The 26,008-nt window shown below is 43.6% G+C and overlaps 1 protein-coding gene across 2 annotated transcripts in view; it reads left to right on the top strand.

Moving 5' to 3' along the window:
• The window catches only part of C2CD3 (C2 domain containing 3 centriole elongation regulator), a 191,761-nt gene that overhangs the window by 87,943 nt on the left and 77,810 nt on the right, over window positions 1-26,008 (top strand). For both annotated transcript variants that reach the window (XM_073612799.1, XM_073612798.1), the window contains exons 17-23: window positions 2,009-2,183; window positions 7,429-7,612; window positions 11,311-11,483; window positions 13,772-13,895; window positions 16,643-16,911; window positions 21,125-21,211; window positions 25,336-25,950. In XM_073612799.1, coding sequence (XP_073468900.1) covers window positions 2,009-2,183; window positions 7,429-7,612; window positions 11,311-11,483; window positions 13,772-13,895; window positions 16,643-16,911; window positions 21,125-21,211; window positions 25,336-25,950 — 1,627 coding nt within the window. The remainder of the gene's footprint in view (window positions 1-2,008; window positions 2,184-7,428; window positions 7,613-11,310; window positions 11,484-13,771; window positions 13,896-16,642; window positions 16,912-21,124; window positions 21,212-25,335; window positions 25,951-26,008) is intronic.

The raw sequence follows: 26,008 nt of genomic DNA, 5'->3' as shown, positions 1-26,008 counted from the left end.
GACCCTGTGTCTCCTTGTGCGGCTATAATTCCTGTAAATGTTTGGGTGAGGTCTGAACTACCCAAGGTTCCCTCTAGCCCTGTCCAGGAAATTGGGTTACCTGGGTCTGACTCTGGAGTGAATGCTGACCAGGACCAGGTTAGTAGTTTTTCTTCTCAAATGTCGACCCCTTCAGCAGGTTCAGTTCAATAGGAAGTAACTGAGGCCCCTGGCAATCTCAAAGGGCTGAGCTTCCATCCTGTTTTACAGTAATGGGTTTTAATGGCCTAGCCATTGAAAGCCAGGTACTGAGAGATAGAGGTCTGTTGGGATCAGTGATCCCTGCTATGGTGAAGGCAAGAAAGTCAACTTCTAGTAATGTATGCCATCGTGTGTGGAAATTGTACATTTCTTGGTGTGAGTTGATTGGCGTTCATCCTCGATCCTTTTCTGTGGCTCGAATCTTAGCTTTTCTTCGGGGCGTTGAGCAGAAGTTGGGCTTGAGTACCATCAAGGGCCAGGTGTCTGCCTTAGCAGTCTTCTTCAGTGAACCCTAGCCACTCACTCTTTAGTTCGTACCTTTATTCAAGGAGTCCGGCATGTGGCTCCACCTGTATGGTCTCTTTTGCCACCATGGGATTTAAGCTTAGTACTATCGGTTCTTCAGAATTCTCGATTCGAGAATATTCGGGAGATTCCCTTACCTACCTTGCCCCAGAAGGTGGCATTCTTGATGGCTATTACCTAGGGTTTCGAAGTTGGCAGCATTATTTTGTCGTAGTCCCTATTTAGTACTCCATAGGGATAAAGTGGTTCTTCGTCCCTGTCAGTCATTTCTGCCCAAGGTTGTCTCTGACTTCCATTTGAATGAGGACATTGTGTTGTCGTCCTTGTGTCCCAAGCCGGCTCATCCCAGGGAATTTGCTTTGCATTCCTTGGATGTGATTTGGGTGTATCTGGCAGCCACTGAGTCCTTCCAGAGGTCAAACTCATTTTTGGTTACACAGGGACCAAGGAAAGGGATGGCCGCTTCCTCGGCTAGCATCTCCAAATGGATCAGACGGACTGTGACTCAGGCCTATTCTATTAAGGGTCGGTTCCTCCTTTCCCTGTCATGGTGCATTCTATTCGGGTGCTTAGTACTTCTTGGGCCTTCCGTCATCGAGCGTCAGTATCACAGGTTTGCAAGGCGGCCACTTGGTCTTCAGTGCATACCTTCACAAAATTCTATAAAGTAGATATTTTGGCATCTGCGGATGCTTTTTTTGGCCGCAAGGTTTTGCAGGCTGCTGTTTAAAGAGGGGGGTTCCCTCTTGAGGGGTGTTTTTTTTCTTCAAATTTTTTTATTTTTTCAGATAGGGCTCCTGTGTCTCCCTATTAAGGCTCCTGTGTCCTGGCTAGGGCTCTTGTGGTTAGTCTTGGGTTATTTTGCCCACCCCTCATTATTTTTCTTTGGCACTGCTTTTGGATTTCCCAATGGTCAAGAATAAAAACATTTTCTAGTAGAGTGCAGATCAGGTAGAAACAGTCTCAGGATTCAACTGCTGTCTGTGTCCCCTTGAGGGAGATTTTCTGAACTTCCTGCCCATATGAAGAGTTTCAGAAAGTGAGGAACAATCTCCTCCATGAGAACACAGGCAGCTGGATATAAACAAAGACTGGAGGACTTCAGATAGAGGTTGGTATGCATCTATAGAGGAGGACGGTGGGTTAGGTTAGTTCAGGGGAAGGATGCAAAATGGAAAAGTGCACTTTTAAATCTTCCGGAGGTCAAGTGGTTAAAATCTGACATAGAATTTTCAAAGGGGACAGAAGTTTTCCTGTTTTTATTTCAGAACTTAAAAAAAAAAAGTTAGCATTGCACATGCACTGTTTGCAGTAATACAGAGTACATCGCACACAAAGATGTTTATAAGCCTGGCATGACAATTTATTGAAATGGCAGGAAAACTGATCAATGCTTTTTTTTTTTTTTTTTTCCCCCATAGCTGTACATTATCATAGTAACGTCCTCTGTGTTCTGTCTCAGGTGTCTAGAACTGCAGAGACTGCGATTGATCACGTGTTTGACATCCACGTAGAAAACGTGAAGGGCCTGACCCCTCTGCAGTCCACCGTGTGGGGAGAAGCGGACTGCTATGTGCAGTATTACTTCCCTGTGCAAACCCCGGTCATCGGACTAGAAGCTGAGATGCCAGAGAGAAGTATGCTAACTACAGACATAATCCTTTAATATGCTGTACCCACTAACAATGAGGATTTCAAGCTAACCTGTCATTACAGTGGAAACCCAAACCCACCCACCCTCTTCTGTGCTAGACACCATCCAGAGTTTACCCTTAGCTCTGCTACCTGCTGCCCCTATCCCTGATGCCGAAAGGATGCTGGCAAACGCAGAACATAATCCGCATTGCTGTACTTGAAAAAACTTGAAGCCTCACACCACAAGTTCATCCGGTTTACAGTAATTTCATTCTTCCAGCACCGTGGACACTCCGCTCGCAGCTTCTGCTGCAATGTGTTTCATTCCCTGCTGGTTCTTAGTCATAAAACCTAGAGTGGTAGGCTCTATGACTAGGATATAGCAGGGGGGTGAAATGCATCAGTGAGCAAGCTGTGAATGGAGTGTCTTCAGTTTTGCTGCTGGACAAATAAAGTTACTTTGAACAGAATGGACTTGTGGTATGCAGCTTCACATGCCCAGAGAGTAGGAACACTAGTGACCTGGTGCCCTAGGCAGCAGTGCGGCTGCCTAGTTTGCCTAGTGGTAGCACCGGCCCTGCATAGTGGAGGCAGCCAGAATAAGAACTGGGAGCTGTATCTTAGACTCCCTGTAACTTTTTTTTTTTTTTTTTTAAGACCCCTTTCACACTGAGGCAGTTTTCAGGCGTTTTTAGAGCTAGAAATAGCACCAGAAAACTACCTCCCATTCAAGCGGGCGGTGCGCTTGTGGGACGTTCAGAAAAGTCCTGCAAGCAGCATCTTTGGGGCAGTTTGGGAGCGCTTCATACAGCGCTCCCAAAATGCCACTGCCTATTGCAATGAATGGGCAGCTCTTCGGAAGCACCGAAACACAGGAGTTTTTAACCCCTTTTTTGGGGTTAAAATCGCTCCGCTAGTGGCGCAAAAGCACTGCTTAAACTGCAGTAAAACGCAGCTAAAACGAGCGGCGCTTTACTGCTAACGGCCAGCGCTTTCAGTGTGAAGGCAGCCTTAAAGTGGTTGCATACCCTTACACAGGGCTTTTTTTCTCAGAGAAAAGGTTCAGGAACTCCCATTTTCAAGTCACCCCTATCCACCTCTGAGCACCGCCCCTTGGTTCCATCCTCTACCCACCTTCCAGTACAGACCTTTTTAGAGAATAAAGAACCAAGTATCATTTTGTGGTGCTAAGTAATTTGTATAGATTTTTTAATAAGCATTAAGATATACACCCTTCTTTCAACAATAGACCCCCCGCAACAAAATGACCCTCTAATAACAAAAGATCCACACTAGTAACAACAGATCCACCCCAGCAATAATAGACCCCTGTCAGCAACAACAGATCTCCCAAAAACCGGTATCAATAGACCCTCCAGCAGCCAGCAGCAATAAACCCCTCTCTTATCAGTAGATCCATCCCAGCAACAATTGGCCCCCAGCAACGATAGATCCCCCATCAGCCAGCATCAATGGACCCTCCGGTAGCCAGCAACAATAGACCCTTCCCATCAACAATCGATCTCCCAGCCTCCAGCACACCCCAGCACCCTTTGCTATTATATACATTCAGTGCACGTTCCCGCTGAAAAAAAGCCCTGCCCTTACATATACCCAGTGAAGCCACTGGCCTCAGATGATGTACAGAGATGAAACAAATCCTCTGACATAAGTTGTACCTGTTTATTTGCAGTCTTGTCTCATCTACATCTGTTCAAAGTGCTGAATGTATAAAGCTTGTTTGCGTGTTCAGAAAACAGGGGGAGAAGAGCTTAAAGGGGTTGTAAAGGTAAGTTTTTTCACCTTAATGCATCCTATGCATTAAGGTGAAAAAACAACTGGCAGTGACCTGACCCTCGAACTTGTCCCACGGGTGACGCGCCGTCTCTCAGCTAGGGGGTTCTCGGCTGTTGATTGGATAGCTTGATAGCAGCGCAGCCATTGGCTCCCGCTGCTGTCAGTCAAATCCAATGACGCGGCCACCGGGGGCGGGGCCGATTCCTGCATTCGGCATCTATGGACGCCGAATGCTGGACTCGAAAGCGCTCCCGCAAGGTAAACCCCCGGTTTACCCATTGATGTACACACAGCACCCCATATTGACAGAAAAACAGAATTGTTGACATTTTTGCAGATTTATTAAAAAAGAAAAACTGAAATATCACATGGTCCTAAGTATTCAGACCCTTTGCTCAGTATTTAGTAGAAGCCCCTTTTGATCTAATACAGCCATGAGTCTTTTTGTGAAAGATGCAACAAGTTTTTCACACCTGGATTTGGGGATCCTCTGCCATTCCTCCTTGCAGATCCTCTCCAGTTCTGTCAGGTTGGATGGTAAACGTTGGTGGACAGCCATTTTTAGGTCTCTCCAGAGATGCTCAATTGGGTTTAAGTCAGAGCTCTGGCTGGGCCATTCAAGAACAGTCACGGAGTTGTTGTGAAGCCACTCCTTTGTTATTTTAGCTGTGTGCTTAGGGTCATTGTCTTGTTGGAAGGTAAACCTTCGGCCCAGTCTGAGGTCCTGAGCACTCTGGAGAAGGTTTCCCTCCAGGATATCCCTGTACTTGGCCGCATTCATCTTTCCCTCGATTGCAACCAGTCATCCTGTCCCTGCAGCTGAAAAACACCCCCACAGTATGATGCTGCCACCACCATGCTTCACTGTTGGGACTGTATTGGACAGGTGATGAGCAGTGCCAGGTTTTCTCCACACATACTGCTTAGAATTAAGGCCAAAAAGTTCTATCTTTGTCTCATCAGACCAGAGAATCTTATTTCTCACCATCTTGGAGTCCTTCAGGTGTTTTTTTAGCAAACTCCATGTGGGCTTTCATGTGTCTTGCACTGAGGAGAGGCTTTCGTCGGGCCACTCTGCCATAAAGCCCCGACTGGTGGAGGGCTGCAGTGATGGTTGACTTTCTACAACTTTCTCCCATCTCCCGACTACATCTCTGGAGCTCAGCCACAGTGATCTTTGGGTTCTTCTTTACCTCTCTCACCAAGGCTCTTCTCCCCCGATAGCTCAGTTTGGCCGGACGGCCAGCTCTAGGAAGGTTTCTGGTTGTCCCAAACGTCTTCCATTTAAGGATTATGGAGGCCACTGTGCTCTTAGGAACCTTAAGTGCAGCAGAAATTTTTTTGTAACCTTGGCCAGATCTGTGCCTTGCCACAATTCTGTCTCTGAGCTCTTCAGGCAGTTCCTTTGACCTCATGATTCTCATTTGCTCTGACATGCACTGTGAGCTGTAAGGTCTTATATAGACAGGTGTGTGGCTTTCCTAATCAAGTCCAATCAGTATAATCAAACACAGCTGGACTCAAATGAAGGTGTAGAACCATCTCAAGGATGATCAGAAGAAATGGACAGCACCTGAGTTAAATATATGAGTGTCACAGCAAAGGGTCTGAATACTTAGGACCATGTGATATTTCAGTTTTTCTTTTTTAATAAATCTGCAAAAATGTCAACAATTCTGTGTTTTTCTGTCAATATGGAGTGCTGTGTGTACATTAATGAGGAAAAAAAATGAACTTAAATGATTTTAGCAAATGGCTGCAATATAACAAAGAGTGAAAAATTTAAGGGGGTCTGAATACTTTCCGTCCCCACTGTATGTTACTCTAGGTCTGCCACAAGGGCTGCGAAGCCCAATGGTGACCCCCCTACGTATTTCAACTCCGTAGGGCCTTCTTCAGGGGGTTCTGGTGGACAGAGAATAGTAGTAAGTTCTATAAAACAATAACCAAATATAAAAAAACAAATATATTCAAAAGCATACATAACAATGTGTAATTGCACATATCTTCAAAATGTTGGTTTACAGTTTCAACTTATAAGAAATCATCAAGAGTTTAAGCAATCTTATAGCATAGCCGGAGGACATCCAAATATCCTTCTATCAATAAATAGCACAAAGGAAAGAAGCCTAATAATATAGAAGGTGTCATAAATTAAAAGGATAATTAAAATAGGATGCAGGTCAGACCAAAAATTATCCCAGCGCACCTTTGGTACTTAATCACAAGTCAAATTGGGACCAAAAAAAGAATATATACTGTATTTATTGGCGTATAACACGCACTTTTTCACCCTGAAAATCGGGTGCAAATAGCGTGTGAGTGTTATACGCCAATACTTCAATTTTAGATGCCTTGGAGGGGACGGGGGGGGGGGGGTGGACAAGTGCCCTCAGATTACATACAGGAGAATCTCCTTTTTACTTGGCAGCCTCTGTAATAGGAAGTCCCGTCTCCCGGGCCGCCATTGGACCGCTGTTCTGTCTATCATAGGAGATTCTTACTGTATGTAATCTGTCGGCGCTCGTCCCGCCCCCCCCTCCCTGTCTCCTCTAGGCTGCAGATGGGCATCGATCAGACTGCACTGATGGCAATGGTGGGGCTGCTGTATTTAAGGCAATGGTGTGGCTGCAGATGGGCACTGACCCTTAATTTGCTTCAAAGTTCCTCATTTATAACGCCGATTAATAGGTTATATTGGACATATTGTGTCTTATTCCCTTTTTGATTTTTTGAATCATGCTTTGATAAAATCTTTATAATTTTGTAAACATTTGTCGATTTGTACTGGTGCCTCAAATTCCCTCCCATGGTTGTATTTATTTGAAGCATTCAGGACTAGAGTTTAGGCTTCATGGGCTAGATGTTGACCACTTCAAAAAGCTCTCCAGGCAGTTCCATATTTCTATCCTTACAAGTTCACTTAAAGCCCAACCCCAGGAAAGTTGAAAATTCTCCCATGCAGTGGGGTAGCGCTCATACTACAAAGTTTTAACTGATTGTTTGGATCTAGGAGGCATAGAAAAGAAGATTTGACCGCTCTTCCACACTGCTAGACTGGTCTCCAAAGTGTCTTCTGCTCCATCCTCCAGCTGTCTAGGGTCCCGACAGCTTCAAGACCAATGCTGAGCCTATAGCGCTGCATTAGACCTGATGATGCTGATAGACAGCCCGCAGCTGCAGCATAGTGGAGCGCAGTCTGCCGGGGGAAGTAAAAATGCTTTTTCTCTCCCCTAGAATAAATGAGCAGTTTGCAGTGCAGGCACATACCTACTGCAAGGGAGAATTTTTAGATTTCCTGAAATTGGACTTTAAATGGTAATCCCGCTTTTCCAAGGGCTGTGTTTGCCCTCTACACTCCCTATCAGCCTTCTGTATGTTAGTGACTGAGAGATTGTAGAATAAAGTTACGGTCACTGAGTTCCTCTCTGCCTTTATTTTATATTTCAGGTATCAGCCTGAAGCCTGTGCGGACAGCCACCACCCTGTGTGTACCGGATCCTGTCTTCAATGACCGGCAGAGCCACACTCTGATGGCCCCTTCAGACACCCCAGTGCAGAGGCTGCTGCTCAGTGCATACTCCATGCAGGGTCTTTCCGGAGGAGGAGGGGTGACGTTTGAAATGTGGTGTCGGTAAGGTGCCCGGACAAATGAGATTACAACAAATCATCACAAATAACATAGTATATCATATGAAGGATGTTACTTTTACTCAATTTAGACCATATTTTTATCCTTTTGCCTTTGTGAGCCTTTGCTACAATTTCCAGGAGTGTTAAAGTGCAACCATCACATTGCAGTAGATCTAAAGAGCATAATTTAAAGTGATTATAAAGGCTCGTTTTTTTGGGGGGTTTTTTTGTGTTTTTTTTTTTTCCTAAAGATGTTATACTTGCTCCCTTTTTTGCAGTTGGTTTTGCACAGAGCAGCCCGGATCCTCCTCTTCTCAGGTCCCTCTTTGCTGCTCCTAGCCCCTCCCTCCTTTGAGTGCCCCATAGCCAGCAGCTTTGCTACAGGGGGCACCCAAGCCGAGTCAGAGCTCCTGTGTATTCATTCAGACACAGAGCCCGCCCTCTCTCTCCCCTGATTGGCTGGCTGACTGACTTTGATTGACAGTTGCAGGGAGCCAATGGCGCTACTGCTCTGTCTCAGCCAATCAGGAGGAGTGTACTGGATGGCCGAGGGGATCGTGGACATCGCTGGAGAGAAATGAGGCTCAGGTGGGTAATTAGGGGGGTGCTGGGGACACTGCAACACACAGAAGGTTTTTTTTATCTTAATGCAATGAATGCATTAAGATGAAAAAGCTGCCTTTAAAACTCCTTTAACGATATTCTGTCTCTTTTGAAACACTTTAGTATCCTTTTTACTTTTAATTTAGACTGATTGGTAAACACACACTGTTTAATTTACGTTGTCCCTTTTATTTCTATATGTGGATGATGGCACTGTAATTGTTTTAACCACTTGCCGACCATCCACCGTCATTTTACTGCGGCAGGTCGGCACAATCCCACGAACCATCGTAGCTATGCGTCGGCTCACGGGATCGGGATAGCAGGCATGCCCGCTGCACAGCGGGGGTGCCGATGCTCGTGGCCAGCGGTCGCGATGACCGCCGGTCACAAGCGATCGCAAGAACGAGAGACAGAACAGGGACTAGTGTGTGTAAACACACACTTCCCCGTTCTGTTCTGAGAGGAGTGACAGATTGTGTGTTCCTATTAGCTAGGAACCACGATCCGTCACTTCCTTTAGTCAGTCCTCTCCCCCTTCAGTTAGAAACACGTAGCAGGGAACACAGATAACCTTGATTGCCCCCTGGTGTTAACCCCTTCCCTGCCAGTGTCATTTATACAGTAATCAGTGCATTTTTATAGCACTGATCGCTGTATAAATGCCAGTGGTCCCAAAAATGTGTCAAAAGTGTCCGATGTGTCCGCCAAAATGTCGGCGTCCCGATAAAAATCGCAGATCGCCGCCATTACTAGTAAAAAAAATAAATAAAAATGCTATAAATCTATCCCCTATTTGTGTAGACGCTATAACTTTTTCACAAACCAATCAATATACGCTTATTGAGATTTTATTCTTTTTTTTTTTACCAAAAATATGTAGAAGAATACATATCGGCCTAAACTGAGAAAAAATGTGCTTTTTAAAAAAAAAAAATGGGGATATTTATTATAGCAAAAATTACAAAATATTGTGTTTTTTTTTTTTTTTTTTTTTTTTTTTTTTTTTTTTTCAAAATTGTCGCTCTTTTTTGGTTTATATCGCAAAAAATAAAAACCACAGAGTCGATCAAATACCACCAAAAGAAAGTTCTATTTGTGGGAAAAAAAAGAACGTCAATTTTGTTTGGGCGCAGCGTCGCACGTCCGCGCAATTGTCAGTTATATGCCCACATGTGTGACTCTATAGTCACATGGGCCGCTCAGATGTGATCGGGAAGAAATGCTCAGCATGAGCTGAGCTCAAACTGAGCATGTGCAGAGCTGCCAACACTGCTCTGTAAAATTCCCAACTGAATTGGGGACATGGACAGAAGGTGGAGATAGCGAACAGCAGGATCAACCAGGTTTTTTGCAGAATACAGAAAACGAGTCACATAGTGACCGAGAATGAACAGCATGTAATATAGCATTTATTGATGGGTTTTTATGATGTGGGTTTAGTGACACTTACTTCTATATGTTTTTGCTATTATTCGCTCAGTTCAGAGCTTCCTCTTCTGTGCAAAATAGGTTGTAAAAGTAAAAAAAATGTTTTTACTTTAATGCATTACATACTGTTAGAAATTTGCTCCTGCTCCTTCGGTTTTTCTCATCACTGACTTAATCCCCCCCCCACTAATGATTAGAATTGTGCACTGCCGAAAAATTTGTTCCTTTTTCTTGTTTTTATTCGTTTTTGGGTTTTTTTTGTTTTGTTTTTTCTGGGTCATTCGTTATGATCACAATTCGAAAATAAGAAAGAAAATCCGAAAGAATGAAAATTCTAAATATTAACTAATAATAACTAACTATTACATTATAGGAATCGGAATTTCCTTTAAAATTTGGCTGTTAGTGAACGTAACAAATAGGAATTTATCCGAAGTTACGAATTATCCGAAATAACGAATGCTGCATCTACACAAATTGAACAAATCGAATTAATAATAAGTAATAATAATAAAGAAAAGTTTTTATTATTATTTATTGTTATTATTATTAATTTGTTTCATTCGTGTGTTTTTGTTTTTTTTGTTTTTTTTTGTTTTGTTTTTCGGGTTATTCGTTATGACCGCAATTTGGAAATTCAGAAAATCAAAAATTTGTAAATTTGTAAAAAAAAGGAAAGAAAATCCTAAATAACTAACTAATAATATCTAACTATTAAATTATAGGTATTGGAACTTCCTTTCAAATTTGGCTGTTAGTGAGTGTACAAGTTTTTTCGAAATAACGAATGCCGCATCTAAACGAATGGAACGGATCGAATTTATAATAAATAATAATAAAAGTTTTTATTATTATTGTTATTTTTTATTATTCATTTGTTACGTTCAATTCGTTTAGATACGGCATTCATTATTTCGGATAATTCGTAACTTCGGATAAATTCGTATTTGTTACGTTCACTAACAGCCAAGTTTGAAAGGAAATTCCAATACCTCTCATTTAATAGTTATTTCAGATTTTCTCATTTTCGGATTTACGAATTTTCATATGTTCTGAAAAATTTGTTAAACGGGTTTGCGTTAATTCGGATGTTTCCAAAGTAACGAATTTGTCGAAATTCGTTAAAAGAATTCGGAACCAAGCGAATTGCACGTGTCTACTAATGATTAGCAAATGGATTAAATGTTCTTAAAACGAAAAATTTTGAATGACATTTTACTATATACCCTGGCAATCAATACTACCGCAACCTGTTATGAACAGATTTCCGGGCATGTCTGTGGGCAGTGCCAGAGTCTGTATTTCCCTGGTCATCAACCCTCGGCTGTAGTCCTGTAAAGGTGGTGGGGGGTTTCCTTGATGGCCTGGACCTTGATGTGCCAATTAGGAGGTACTGAGCATCAAGGGAACTGGAAGAGGTGCAGTTGGTCATTGGGTGACACTTAGAAATGATGGTGTTTTATGGCAGGGCAGAGCGTACTTTGTTTATCACAGCACATCAGAACTAAAACTATATAAAGCTCAGTTTTAATAATTTTCCCTAGTTTTTCACAATTTCTTAAGCAGAACCAAAAGTACAAAATGTCTTTATTGAATTTCTAAACTGATTATAAATGCAGACATTTTATTGAATAAAGCCACATGTCATCTTTGTATGCCTTGCAGGTACTATTACCCCAATGTCAGAGACCAGATGGTGGCTAAAGGCGTGCTTCCGTTGTCCCGTCTGTGTGCAATGGTGACCATGCATCATCGGGAGGAAGTGGGGATCCAGGCTTTCTGTCTGCCGCTTACGCTGAGAAGTGAAAACCCAGCTGAGACTCACACTCCCTCCTCTGGTAGCTGCAACCTTTAATTCTGTATCTTCTTAAAGTGACACTAAAGGGCTGTTTGTTTGTTTTTTTTTGTTTTTTTTTAAATCACAAACATATACTTACCGCCACTGTGCAGATCGTTGTGCACAGGGTGGCCCCGAACCTCATCTTCTGGGGTCGCTCGGTGGCTCTCGCGGGTCCTCCCCACATCAGATAACCCCCCTAGGAGAAGCGCTCTCCCGGGGGGTTACCTTGCGGGCGCACTCCTGAGTCCAGCATTCGGCCTCCATAGAGGCGGAATGCAGAACTCTATGGACGCAGGACTTCAACTTCAGTACAACCAGCCTGTCGGATTTTTTTGCACGCCATTACTGCACACAGCTATAGCTGCCAGCAGTATTCACTCCGTTCTGCCCGCAGAGAGCCTACACACTAGTTAGTGTAGTTAGTATTGATGGTAATCGAGTGATTTTTTTTTTTTTTTTTTTTTTTTTTCTTTCCTGCATCCCTTGATTGTAGGAAATAAAGATTGCATTACCTATGGCTTGCCTGAGTCTTATGCCGGCCATACACGTTTCGAATTTCGAAAGAATTTTCTTTCGAAAATTGTATCTAAGAATTTTCGTACAAATTTCGCACCATTAGTGGGGCTGCAGCAACGGCCGATTTTCGTGCGGCAATCAAATTTGAGGAATCGGACATGTTGGAAATTTTTAGAAAAACAAACGATTTTCTAATCAATGATGGGAGAATCGTGCAAGAAATGTAATAAGAAAAGCAAATTTACGGAGAGAAAAGAAGATTCCCGGCCATGAAAATTCTTTTCTGTAGCAACATGAGGTGAAATTGAAGGCTTGGTCGGCCTTTCAGTGCCCATCAGTGCCCACCAGTGCCACCCATGAGTGCCCATCAGTGCTGCATATCAGTGCCGCCTATAAGTGCCCATCGTCAGTGCCCGCTCATTGGTGCCGCCTTATCAGTGCCTGTCAGTGCCGACTTATCAGTGCTCATCAGTGAAAGAGAAAACTTACTTATTTACAACATTTTTTAACAGAAACAAAAGCAAAACTTTTATTTTTTTTCAAAATTTTCGTTTTTTTTTTTATTTGTTTTGCAAAAAATTAAAACCGCATAGGTGATCAAATACCACCAAAAGAAAGCTCTATTTGTGGGAACAAAATGATAAAAATGTAGTTTGGGTACAGTGTTGGATGACCGCGCAATTGTCATTCAAACTGCGACAGCACTGAAAGCTGAAAATTGGTCTGGGCAAGAAGGTGTATAAGTGCCCGGTATTGAAGTGGTTAAGGAAGTGAGGGGGTGGTGGCAGGTCAGAGTTTGACCACAGAAGCTGAGGAAGATATTTAATAGAGCACCCGAGTTTTGTTAACGAAAAGCAAGACTATTGGTGTATTTCAGCGGACACATGGAGGCGTCTGCTCTTAGGTGGTGGGGCCACCATAGAGATGCAGTCAGCTACGCTGTGAGATGTAAGATGTACATTTATTTCAGTGGTTAAATGCCCTTTACTGCACACATTAACCGTGCCCTGTTACGGCTGATATAAGGACGGTATGTACTGACAACTCAACACATTGGGGTTGATTTACTAAAGGCAAATCCACTTTGCTCTACAAGTGCACTTGGAAGTGCAGTTTCTTTAGATCTGAAGGGAAGATCTGAAATGAGGGGAAGCTCTGCTGATTTTATCATACAATCATGTACAAGCAAAAAATGCTGTTTTTTCATGTTGTCCCCCTCAGATCTACAGCGACTGCACTTGTAGTGCAAAGTGGATTTGCCTTTAGTGAAATAACCCCATAGACTCTTAGATGCAGCAAATTATTATTATTATTGTTTCAGGTACTTATATAGCGCCGTCAATTTACGCAGCGCTTCACATATACATTGTACATTCACATCAGTCCCTACCCTTAAGAAGCTTACAATCTAAGGTCCCTAACTCACTTTCATACACATACTAGGGCCAATTTAGACAGAAGCCAATTAACCTACCAGCATGTCTTTGGAGTGTGGGAGGAAACCAGAGTACCCAGAGGAAACCCACGCAGGCGCAGGGAGAACATGCAAACTCCAGGCAGGTAGTGTCGTGGTTGGGATTCAAACCAGCGACCCTTCTTACTGCTAGGCGAGAGTGCTACCCAATACACCACTGTGCCACCCAGATCATTGTCATTTGATGGTGAAGACTGACCAGTACAGTGTTACCCAACTGTCACTCTGTGAGAATCTGTCTCTATGGGTCCAGGGCTGATCATATAACTAATTGCTTATTATTACCCTCTTTCCAGGATTGCTCAATGTAAATGTGACCTACAGAAGATCGGTCAGAAGCCCGGTGGGTGCATTGGCTACACGCATGGTCTCTATATCTGTTCAGATCCATCGAGCTACAGGGCTCCAGGCTGCTGCCAGGTACAGCTGCTCCTTCTCTTTCTCTCTTCCCCAAGCCATATATTAAAGTTGGGTGGTAATAACTGCGGTAGTGCTCCTGGACTACATGCAAAGCCGTTTTTTGAAGTAAACAGTCATTATTCCTCTCAAGGTAAACAAAACGCTTCCAGCAGCAAACAAAAATGGCTTATTTTCTTTAAAACGACAAAATAAAAGTCTGTGTAGCTTTAGAATAATTTAATATCAACCGTGATTCATTCACACAAGGCTTTTACCCACAGAAATTATAGTACAGCCCAGGCACATTTAGGCAGCTCCCAGCAGTTATGCAATACTCCAGACACTTGTCTGCTCTCTACACCTTACTACTCACTCCTCACCTGTCCCAGGAGCTTTCTATCCTTAGGGGCCTCTTCCTGCAGGTAGGTTAACTCTTTCGGGAACAGAGTCCCTGAAATCAGAGTTGAAGGTTTTTTCCCACCCAAATATCTCTCCAAATCTCTGAATTCCGGGTCCCAAATGAGGATTTACCAAAGAGACCAGTCCTCTCCCCTCTGACCTGACTACCAACCAAAAAAAAAAACCCTTACCATGCATGAGTATACCAACTATATACCAGTCATCTCCCTTAAAGAGGAAGTAAACCCTGATGGGTAAACTACCTTTTTGTTTCCCTGCAAAGGTAAAGCATAATGGGCTACTATGCATCGCATAGTAGCCCATTATGTGTCACTTACCTGACACAGGAGCCTGCAATGTCACTGCTGTCCCCTCTGCTATGGAGCGTCCATCTTCTTTCCTGTTATCGTCGTTCCGGCGCTGTGATTGGCCAGAGCCGCGATGACGTCACTCCCACGCATGCGCATGGGAGCCGCCACTAACGGCATGTCGCCGTTAGCAGCGGCATGCTCAGTGCACCTGCGCGCCGCTGTCTATGGCGCATTCTTCGTACACAGAGGTACATGTCTTTTTGCTAATATCTCCTAAACCGTGTGGGTTTAGGAGATATTTCTTGGATCTACAGGTAAGCTAGGCTTACCTGTAGGTCAAAGTGGTCTGTAAGGGTTTACAACCACTTTAAATGGACCACAACCCAAATATGAGTGAAATATAGCATCCATCCAACGACCCATCCTTGGCTTCCTGTACAATATATAAATAAAGGGCGTTGATTAGAGGAGCTGAGAACCTCTGACCTGCAGAGGATCAGGATTAAGCTGTTAGATGCCAGAGGCTCTTATATGCAGGCACATGGATAAGCATAAACCAAAAGTATGAGGCATGAAGACTTGGATCCGTCTTTGTATCTCCTAATGAATGGCGGTTGGACAGATACTATTCAATTCATTTTATAATAATTCAGTATTAAAGGGACACTAAAGGTTTGTGTTTTTTCACCTTAATGCATCCTATGCATTAAGGTGAAAAAACACCTGTCCGTCACCAGCCCCCCCTCCGTTTTACTTACCTGAACCCTCAAACTTGTCCCACGGGGACATACTCTCTCTCTGTAGGGGGTTCTCGGCACTTTATTGGATAGATTGATAGCAGCGCAGCCATTGGCTCCCGCTTCTGTCAATCAAATCCAATGAGGCGGCCGCCGGGGGGCGAGGCTGAGTCCTGCATTCAGAGTCTATGGACGCCAAATGCTGTACTCGGGAGCGCGTCCGCAGGGTAACCCCCCGGGAGAGCACATCTCTCAGGGGGTTATCTGATGTGGGGAGGAGTTGAGAGAGCCGCCAGGGGACCCCAGAAGAGCAGGTTTGGGGCCACTCTGTGCAAATCGAGCTGCACACTGGAGGTAAATATGATATGTTTGTTATTTAAAAAGAAAAAAAACCCCGAACCTTTAGTGTCCCTTTAACCCTTTGCATATCAAAACTGTTTTGTTTATCTTTTGACAATTTTAGAGTTAAAGCTAAACTTCAGGTAAACAGCTGAAAAATCCATATGCAAGCCTTTTTTTTTTGTTTTCCAGACACCCCTGCTAGACACCTACTAATCAACCTCCGCTGCAGCAGCACAGCTTGATTAAGAACACGCCCCTAGCCTGCCAATTGGACAGTGCAGGAGCAGCCGCAGTCTAATGAGGTCTTCCCTCTGTTCACACTGCTGTCTCCCCATGTCCTCATCACACATGTACCCTGCAGCAGAGGCTTAGAGTGCTCCCTGCTCTCTTTAGGTCTTTTTGTATAGGATTTCATAGGGGAGAAAAGCCTGCAGGAATTTTGTAAAGGAGAAGTACAGCCAAAGCTCATTTGGCTGTTCTTTTCCTGTGGATGAAGCCTGCTGTCGGCTGATATCACAGAGCCATTCTAGGCTCGGGCAAGATCGCGACAGTGGAGTCGGGATCCGCTCACATGCCTGGACTGGCACCCAACTCAGCATCTCAGCAAGCTGCTGAGAGCCTGAGCTGTCTGCTCCCGCCCCTCCACAGCCCAGCGCTCCAGTAAGCGTGGGAGGGGGGCAGAGCAGAGAGCCGCTGACTGACAGTGAGCAGGTCTCTGCTCAGGGACCTCTGAGAACCAAGCAATCGGCAGTGTTTGATCGCTCAGTGTTAGAGGTGCCGGGGGACAGACGCAGCATTAGACTAATGCTGCATCCACCTAGGTAAGTATGAATCTTTTAAAAAAAAAAAAAAGTGGACTACTGGAGCCCTTAATAGTTCTAAAAATCCTGCAAGCTCCTTCCACAACTGAACTATCCCTTTTGGTTGGACAGTTTAATGGCCTTGTACACGTCATGTTATAATTTTCTATTTCTCTCAGGGCTCTCGCAGAAGAAGACCCGTCCTTTCAGTACAGCGCAGAGGTCGGGGTGAACGCTTTTGTCATCATTCGCCCATCGTTCTTACCAGAGGTGGAAAGTCGCAACACGCGTACTGTGGCTCGCAGCTTTTGCCCTGAGTTCGACCATCATTCGGAGTTCCCCTGTAATATTTTGACTCAGAGAAGCAGTGGTGAGGCGTGTAGCCTGGCAGAGATCCTTCACTCCTCCGAGATTGTACTGTCCATTCACCACCAGAGTGTCACATCTGGTAATCCGTCTCTCCTTAACCTTCCATCTGTGTTATTTGGAATGTGCTGTTGATGTATCTTGTGGCAGCTTTGTCCAGTTTTATCCTTCAGTACAGTGTATGCAGAAAGTATTCACAGCGCTTCACTTTTTCCACATTTTGTTATGTTACAGCCTTTTTCCAAAATGGATTAAATTCATTATTTTCCTGAAAATTCTACAAACAACACCCCATAATGACAACGTGAAAGATGTTTGTTTGAAATCTTTGCAAATTTATTCAAAATAAAAAATGGGAAAAAAAACTTCTTTCACATTGTCATTATGGGGGATTGTTTGTAGAATTTTGAGGAAGAATACTGCATTCAATCCATTTTGGAATAAGGCTGTAACATAACAAATTCTGTAAAAAGTGAAGCTCTGTGAATACTTTCCAGATGCACTGTAGATGTAGGAGAATGAAGAGTTAAAGCAACCCTGTCACCAAGTCAAAACTGCTCATAAAAGGGGGTTCCTGTTAAAAAGTAAATGATCGATTTATCCCTCACTAAAGAGAAATCCTCAGCTGAAGCCATCTTTAGAAAGCAAAGACTGGTGATGTTTTGGTCACCTCCGGTGCTCAGCAGTTTCTCTCACCGACCTTCATGTCATTACTGTGTCTTCAAGTGACGTGAATGTTGGTGTGAGGAACCGCTGAGCACTGGAGGGAGCAGGAGATCGAAAATGTTAAGAGAGCAGCAGGAGAGGCAAGTCTTCTCTTTTATGGCAGTCTATGTTGCAGATTATGCTAGTGGGCGGCCATTTACCCTCTGTTTTTGTATAGTGCGTTTACAGGCAGACCACCATGTTCTTTTTCAGGTGTATGCTGTCAAAGTCATGAAGACCCCTGGCTGCCCAACCAAAATAATAAAAAGCTATGGTCTGTTCCTGGATGGCAAAGCAAAAGGTTCAATAGGTTATAATATTATTATACAGGTTTTATATAGCGCCAACAGTTTGTGCAGAGCTTAACAAAATAAAGGCAGACATTACAGTTACATTACAATTTGGTACACGAGGAATCAGGGGGCCCTGCTCATTAGAGCTTATAATCTAAAAAGGAAGAGCCAATTGATACAAAAGGTAATAGCTGTGGGGGGATGAGCTGATGGAGGAAGTAAAACAGTATTAGTTAGATGCAGGATAGGCATCTTTAAAGAAAATGGTTTTCAGGGATCGTCTAAAGATGGATAGATTAGGGGACAGACGGACTGGTTGGGGTAGGGAGTTCCAAAGGATGGGAGAAACTCTGGAGAAATCCTGGAGGCGAGCATGGGAGGAGGTGACAAGGGAGCTAGAGAGCAGGAGGTCTTGGGAGGACCGAAGAGAGCAGCTTGGTTGGTATTTTGGGACTAGGTTAGTGATGTAGCTGGGGGCAGAGTTATGAATGGCTTTGTAAATTATTGTTCGTACTTTGAATTTTATTCATTGGGTGAGTGGAAGCCAGTGGAGGGATTGGCAGAGAGGGGTGAAGGACACTGAATGGTTGGTAAGGTGGATGAGTCTTGCAGCGGCATTCATTATGGACTGAAGGGGGGGATAGTCTATGTAAAGGTAATCCAATAAGGAGGGAGTTGCAGTAGTCGAGGCGAGAGATGACCAGGGAGTGATTTAGAAGCTTGGTGGTGTCATTAGTTAAAAAGCGGCGTATTGTGGAAATGTTGCGGAGGCTAAGGCGGCATGATTTGGACAGGGATTGGATGTGGGTCTGAAAGGACAGTTCTGAGTCTAAGGTTACCCCTAGCACCCTGGCATGTGGGGACAGACTGATGTGCCATTTGATCTTGACAGAGAAGTCAGGGGATACATTTTTTTGCAGGTATATCATTGAAACGCACAGTAATACAAAAAGCACCTAGTCCGCAGACGCCTGGAGCTATGACTGGGGACATGAGGAACACACAGCATAAAGGAAGGCCTCCTTCTCAAACAATCAGATTAAACCTAAATGTAACATATATGTGTTTTAGGGAAAACCCAGTAGTTTGCAAAAGTAGCCAGAACATGCCAATAACCCCATTCTAAGTAGTCGTGGGTACCAATAAACAGCTAAAGAAGATTTCAGAACCCATCAAGAGAAAAGGAACAGAGAGCAAAGACGAGAAAGAAAGGAAGGTAAGGGGGGAAAAGGAAAGAGTAGGGACCCGGAATCACCTGACAATAGGTTCTATTTTAATGCCCCCATCCCTTCACTGCATATTCAGATTTACTTCACTCCCCTGCTGCTCTGCTCACCTGCCAGATGTTAGGAAAGGAAGCCCTATGTAATCTCTGAATTGGTCTAGTCTGGGGGTAGGCAACCGGGCCCCCCCAGCTGTTGCAGAACTACAAGTCCCATCATGCCTCTGGGAGTAATTGTAACTGCCAGCCTTGCAATGCCTCATGGGAAATGTAGTTCCACAACAGCTGGAGGGCCCCTGGTTGCCTACCCCTGGTCTGGTCAGAGCTGACAGTACCCAACAAATCCCCAAGCATCCCAGAGTAAAGACTCGTACACTCTGTCTGACGACCGACCATCTGATTTTTGTCAAAAGAGCGTGTTCAGGTTTTTGTCTAACATACTAACGATACACTAATTGTCGTTTGACAGACACAAACATAGTGACGTACTATGAGAGTATAAAGAGGAAGTTCATTCCTCAAGGGCCACCCTTTGGGCCCCTAATGCTAATTTTGTGTTTAGTAGAAGTTTGGTGAAGGTTGATTTGCGATTTTCTGATTGTACAAAATAAATGCCTTTTAACCGCTTGACGACCAGCCGCCGCAGTTATACTGCGACAGGTTGGCTCCCCTGCGCGAGCCGTCGTAGCTAGGGGTCGGGATAGCAGGCGCGCGCAGCTGCACAGCGGGGGATGCCAAAGCTTGTGCCGACAGTCACGATGACCACCGGCCGCGAGCGATCGTGAGCAGGAGACACCGAACAGGGACGAGTGTGTGTAAACACAAGCTTTCCTGTTCTATTAGCTAGGAACCACTATCCGATCCGTCACTTCCTCTAGTCAGTCCCCTCCCCCTTCAGTTAGAATCACCTCCCAGGGAACACAGTTAAACCCTTGATCACCCCCTAGTGTTAACCCCTTCACTGCCAGTGTAATTTTTACAGTAATCAATGCATTTTTATAGCATTGATCGCTGTATTAATGCCAATGGTCCAAAAAAATGTGTCAGTTGTCTGACGTGTCCGCCATAATTTCGCAGTCACGATAAAGAACGCAGATCGCCGCCATTACTAGTAAAAAATAAAAAATAAAATGCTATAAAACTATCCCCTATTTTGTAGACACTATAACTTTATAACATATCGGCCTAAACTGAGGAAAAAAAATAGCTTTTTTTTTTTTAAATGGGGATATTTATTATAGCAAAAGGTACAAAATATTGTGTTTTTGTTTTTTTTTGTTTTTTTCAAAATTGTCGCTCTTTTTTTGTTTTTAGAGGCGATCAAATACCACCAAAAGAAAGCTCTATTTGTGGGAAAATGACCGCGCAATTGTCAGTTAAAGTGACGCAGTGCCGAATCGCAAAAAGTGCTCTGGCCAGGAAGGGGGTAAATTCTTCCGGGGCTGTAGCGGTTAAAATACATTTGGCATAACTACATGCAAAGCAGCTTCATTATTACCCCATTTAAGAAGATGAGAATTTTGACATTTCATCAATTAGCTGAGTCACAAATGTTAATTCTAGATTACGAACAGTAGTTTACAAACTCTTCCCGGTCATTCCTTGATTCCGACCATGCTTGTTTGTACTTTTGTGTCAGATTTTTGTACTGACCATCCGAAAATCAGACGTTGAGTTTACATCAGACAAAAGTTTTATAGCCTGCACATCCAGCTTTTGTCTGATGTAAAAGTCAAATCGCCGGTCGAGTGCAACGTACTAACGATCGGAAAATCCACCGACAGCTCGTCTTCAGACTTTTCCCTTCTGATTTTTCGTACCGTGTGTACGAGCCTTTAGGGGAGTGAGTCGCATGCTCCTTCTGAAGGGAAAATGGAGCAGCGGGAGATTAAAGCTTTGTACTGCTGAGAAGTATCAAAGTGATCTTTTGTATGGGCAAAGCACACACTAACTTTTACTGCATTACAGAAGATACAAACTTGTGATTTCCTCATTTATTTTGTATTTTGTGCTGTTTGTTCATTCCCTGAGAAGGCTCATCGCCTCTTACTAACGAATATTTTTTTTGTCTTCAGCTGGTGTTGGTAAAATTCACCCAGCCCATGATTACCATTTGGGTGTAGTGAGAATCCCTACTCTAGATCTGCTCAGCAAACGATCAGGTAATTGTGTTATTATGCATCCCACAATACAATGTCATTTTTTATTTATTTATTACATGTATATATATAGCGTGAAAATTTATGCAGCACTTTACACATATGTCAGAAAAGTTTAGAGAGATTTAAGAGCCCTTTCACACTGAGGTGGTGGCGGCGGTAAAGCACCGCTATTGTAAGCGGCGCTTTACCGTCTGAATTCGGCCACTAGCGGGGCGGTTTTACCCCCGCTAGCGGCCGAGAAAGGGTTAAAAACCACCGTAAAGCGCCTCTGCAGAGGTGCTTTGCCGGCAGTATAGCTGCGCCGTCCCATTGATTTCAATGGGCAGGAGCGGTTCTTCACCGCTCCGAAGATTCTGCTAGCAGAACTTTTTTTACCGTCCTGCTAGCGCACCGCTCCAGTGTGAAAGCCCTCGGGGCTTTCACACTGGAATCAAAAGCAGCGGCACTTTTATGGTTGCCACCTCATCCCTTTAAACCCGAACACATATTAATTACACAGGTTCTGTGGCTGATTAAGGTGGTAATTAAACTCACTTTGTGCCTTATCTGCATTTAATTAGCCTCAGAACCTGTGTATTTCAAAGGTGTTAGGGTTTAAAGGGATGAGATGGCAACTCTAAGCACTTTCGGCTCGGTTTGCAGGCGCTATTATTAGCGCAGTAGCGCCTGCAAACCGCCCCAGTGTGAAAGGACCCAAACGTGCATCCTCACAGGGTGACACTGTGGACACACAGGTACTAATGTGCCAACGTCCCGATGTAGATTGAAAAAAAAAAAAAAAACTAATAGAAAAAACTATTTGCAGGAATGGACTTTATAGGCACACACATATAGCATAAAAAATTAGATTTTTAATTGGATAAAGATAAAATCGTATTTTACAAAACATAAAACAAAGACACATCATAATGATCTATGACCCCAGAGACTCAAATATTGAATTCTAGTCCAGTGGGATGAAATTAGAACTGCTATTGGTTATTTCTAATTTCATCCAACTGGATTAGAATTCAATATTTGGAGGTGTTATTTGAGTCTCTGGGGTCATAGATCATTATGACATGTCTTTGTTTTATGTTTTGTAAAATACGATTTTAACTTTATCCAAGCAAAAATCGGACGCCCCCCCTGCCGCCCTCCTGTGCTTCTACCAACTCACTTCCATCGGTGAGTCGGAGACAGGATCCGCTGGCCCCGGATGGTGATCATAGAGATTTCCAGCAGACCAGATGGTCGCCGGAGTCTCTATGATCGTTCGGAGGCCGGGCGCGATGTTATGATGTCACGCCCGGACTCTGCATTCAGGCAAATGGTGCCGCCTCAGCTGGGAAGCCGAGATCGTTTATTTGTTTTTTATTTCAGGCTTCCCAGCCTAGTGGTGAGATGTGGGTTCTTATTGACCCCATATCTCACTGTAAAGTGGATCAATCATGCCATATTCCTATTACAAGGGATGTTTACATTCCTTGTAATAGGAATAAAAGTGATCAAATTTATTTATTTATTTATGTTTTTAAAGTGTCAAACTAAAAAAAGAAAAGTAAAATTAACAATAAAAAAAAAAAAAAAAAAACATTAAAGCGCCCCTGTTCCCATGTGCTCACACGCAGAAGCGAACGCATACGTAAGTCCCGCCCACATATGAAAACTGTGTTCAAACCACAAAAGTGAGGTATCGCCACGAACGTTGGAACGAGAGCAATAATTCTAGCCCTAGACCTTCTCAATAATGCCCCGTACACACGGTCGGATTTTCCGACGGAAAATGTGTGATAGGACCTTGTTGTCGAAAATTCCGATCGTGTGTAGGCTCCATCACACATTTTCCATCGGATTTTCCGACACACAAAGTTTGAGAGCAGGCTATAAAATTTTCCGACAACAAAATCCGTTGTCGGAATTTCCGATTGTGTGTACACAAATCCGACGCACAAAGTGCCACGCATGCTCAGAATAAATAAAGAGATGAAAGCTATTGGCTACTGCCCCGTTTATAGTCCCGACGTACGTGTTTTACGTCACCGCGTTCAGAATGATCGGATTTTCCGACAACTTTGTGTGACCGTGTGTATGCAAGACAAGTTTGAGCCAACATCCGTCTGAAAAAATCCTAGGATTTTGTTGTCGGAATGTCCGATCAATGTCCGACCGTGTGTATGGGGCATAACTCAAAACATGTAACCAGAAAAAAATTTTAAAACGTCGCCTGTGGAGATTTTTAAGTACCGAAGTTTGGCGCAATTCCACGAGCGTGTGCAATTTTGAAGCGTGACATGTTAGGTATCTATTTACTCGCAGTAACTTCATCTTTCACGTTATGCAAAAAAATTGGGCTAACTTTAATGTTTTCGTTTTTTTTTAAAGCATGAAACTGTTTTTTTTCCAAAAAAAAAACGTGTTTCGAAAAATTTCTGCGCAAATACCGTGCGAGATAAAAACTTGCAACGACTGTCATTGTATTCTCTAGGGTCTTTGCTAAAAAAAACATATATACATTTTTGGGGATTCTATGTAATTTTCTAGCAAAAAAAATTATGAGAAATGTCGGAATTGGCCTGGATGGAAAGTGGTTAAATAGTTTGTAAGGAACATGAGGCATAAAGGGCCAATCCAGAGCCTGCCTTGGAAACTGGTCAGTATTTGTGTTGCAGGTTTTAAGGGTCTACTGGTGCTATGCAGGGAATCGTATTCAATATGTAGGAAATTGTAGAATACTGTTCTGTCTTTTCACCAATTACATTAGGCATCCATGTAAAAAGATTTGCAACCAAGGGGACACGCACAACTGCAGAGCTCAGGCTATTTCTCTCCTGCCTTTTTAGCTACTAATACACAAGCTTTGGATTAACATGTGCATGTTTATTTATCCCTATGAATCAGCAGCCTTGCCAACCAATTGAAAGGAACATGAGGCATAAAGGGGCAAGCCAGAGCCAACCTTGAAAACTTGGCAGTGTATGTGTTACAAAAGATGTCTGACCATTTCTCCCTTACCTTTTATATCCATTGATACATTTTGGATTAACATGTGCATGTTTATGCATCAGTATGAAAATAAAAGTTGAATCACATGCGCCCATCCAACTGTCTTCTAATATCTGTAGTCAGATTTTATCCCTGTGAGCTTAAAAAAAATTTTTAAAAAATACTTATAGTGGGAGTAAACTCACATGCATAATTTGTACCTACAGGCAAGCCTATAATAAGGCTTACCTATAGGTCCTGTAAATATCGCCTAAACGTGCACCGTTTATATTTATTGTACATGCAGCTGGTGACATCACCAGCGCATGCGCTCTAAAGGAACGGCCACCTATGCCGTTCCTTCAGAGTCCTGTACCCTTAAGCGGTGTGACTTCATTGCGGCTCCGGACACTCACACAGCCGGAGTCAACGAACCCGGAAAGGAAGACCGGGTGAAGATGGAAGCCTTGTCAGTGGTGACAGCTCACCACTAGAAGGTAAGACGCATACTAGCACATTATGGCTTTACCTTGCAAGTTCCAAAAAAAGACACACAGCGGTTTACTACTACTTTAAAGAGACCCTGTCCCAGAAAAAGCACTTTCAGTTTTATATTAATATAATAGCATTTGATGTTTTGGTCTCTTCTCTTTTGGGCTGCCCTCTGCTGCTCCCACCACTTGTGTATTTGACAGCTGAGGCTGTGTGCCGGAGAACTGCTCCCAGCCCCAGCAAATGTAGACAAACCGCACTGAAACTGTAATTGTAGCTGCTTTCCTGCACACAGCCTCAGTATAAGTAAAATAGTAGTGCTGAGAGAGCAGCACTATAGCATGAGGGAAGTAGCTGGTGGGGAAGGAGCGTCAGAGAAGAATCTGAAATGCCCAATAGTATCAGATCCTCATTTTTGTTCTACCTATAACTCTGCAATTGTGTGATACGAAAATTGCCCAAATGGGGCAATAGTAGTTACACATAAAGCACTATTATATCAATATTAAAAATTCAGTGTTATACTGGTGACTGGGTCTATTTAAAAGATTGTGCTCGAATGACTTCAGCTCCAGGTTGTACCAGATGCCCCTCTGAACAGTTCTATTCTCTTCTTCAGTTCCTTTGTCTTCAGTCGTAGATATTCACGCTGGCTCTTCTTTTCTCAGGAATATCTGGCTGGTACCCAGTAATGTTACCCTCGGATTCCACTCTTTCTGGCAGGGCAGGTGTCTTGAGCAATGTGGTTGGAGGTCTGGAGCTTTCAGTCAACTTTGCTCACCGTTCAGACAGAGATCGAGTCCTGGAGGTGGCTCGAGGCTTAGGATGGAATGATGTAGAGGAGGAAGTTGTTGGAAGCGTCAGAGATGGCTGGGAAAAAGAGGATTTGGTCAATCTTTCCGTCACTGTTCCCAAAATCTGGCTTCCGGTTCACTCTCTCTTGCTGGCCGGACACAAGCACATCCACAAGAAAACTCATTGCTACCTGCGGTACAAGCTGTACGATAGAGACGCAGTCTGCTCCCAGTTGAGAAAACCAGCCTTCTCAGAAGATGGCCAACAGGCCACTGTAGTGTTTGAGCAGACTAGGAGGATAGAACTGATGAAGAATCAGCCATTGGTGTGGTACCTGCGAGAGGAGAAGTTGGAGATCCAGATCTGGCGCTCTTATGGGAAAGACACTACCGGGCCAAGACCTCAAGATACCGACCGCCTCCTTGGTTGTGCTTATGTGGACATGACCGCTCTGGCAGAGACCACCTCCCGGACCCTCTCTGTTAGCGGTAGGTCACATAAAAGTGAAATGATTTGACAGTTTTCTCCTCCAAAATATATTTTTTG

This window comes from Aquarana catesbeiana, linkage group LG02 (assembly GCF_042186555.1).
Source record: "Aquarana catesbeiana isolate 2022-GZ linkage group LG02, ASM4218655v1, whole genome shotgun sequence".
In the NCBI taxonomy this organism is placed as follows: Eukaryota; Metazoa; Chordata; class Amphibia; order Anura; family Ranidae; genus Aquarana; species Aquarana catesbeiana.
This window is presented reverse-complemented; position numbering and strand designations above follow the sequence as displayed.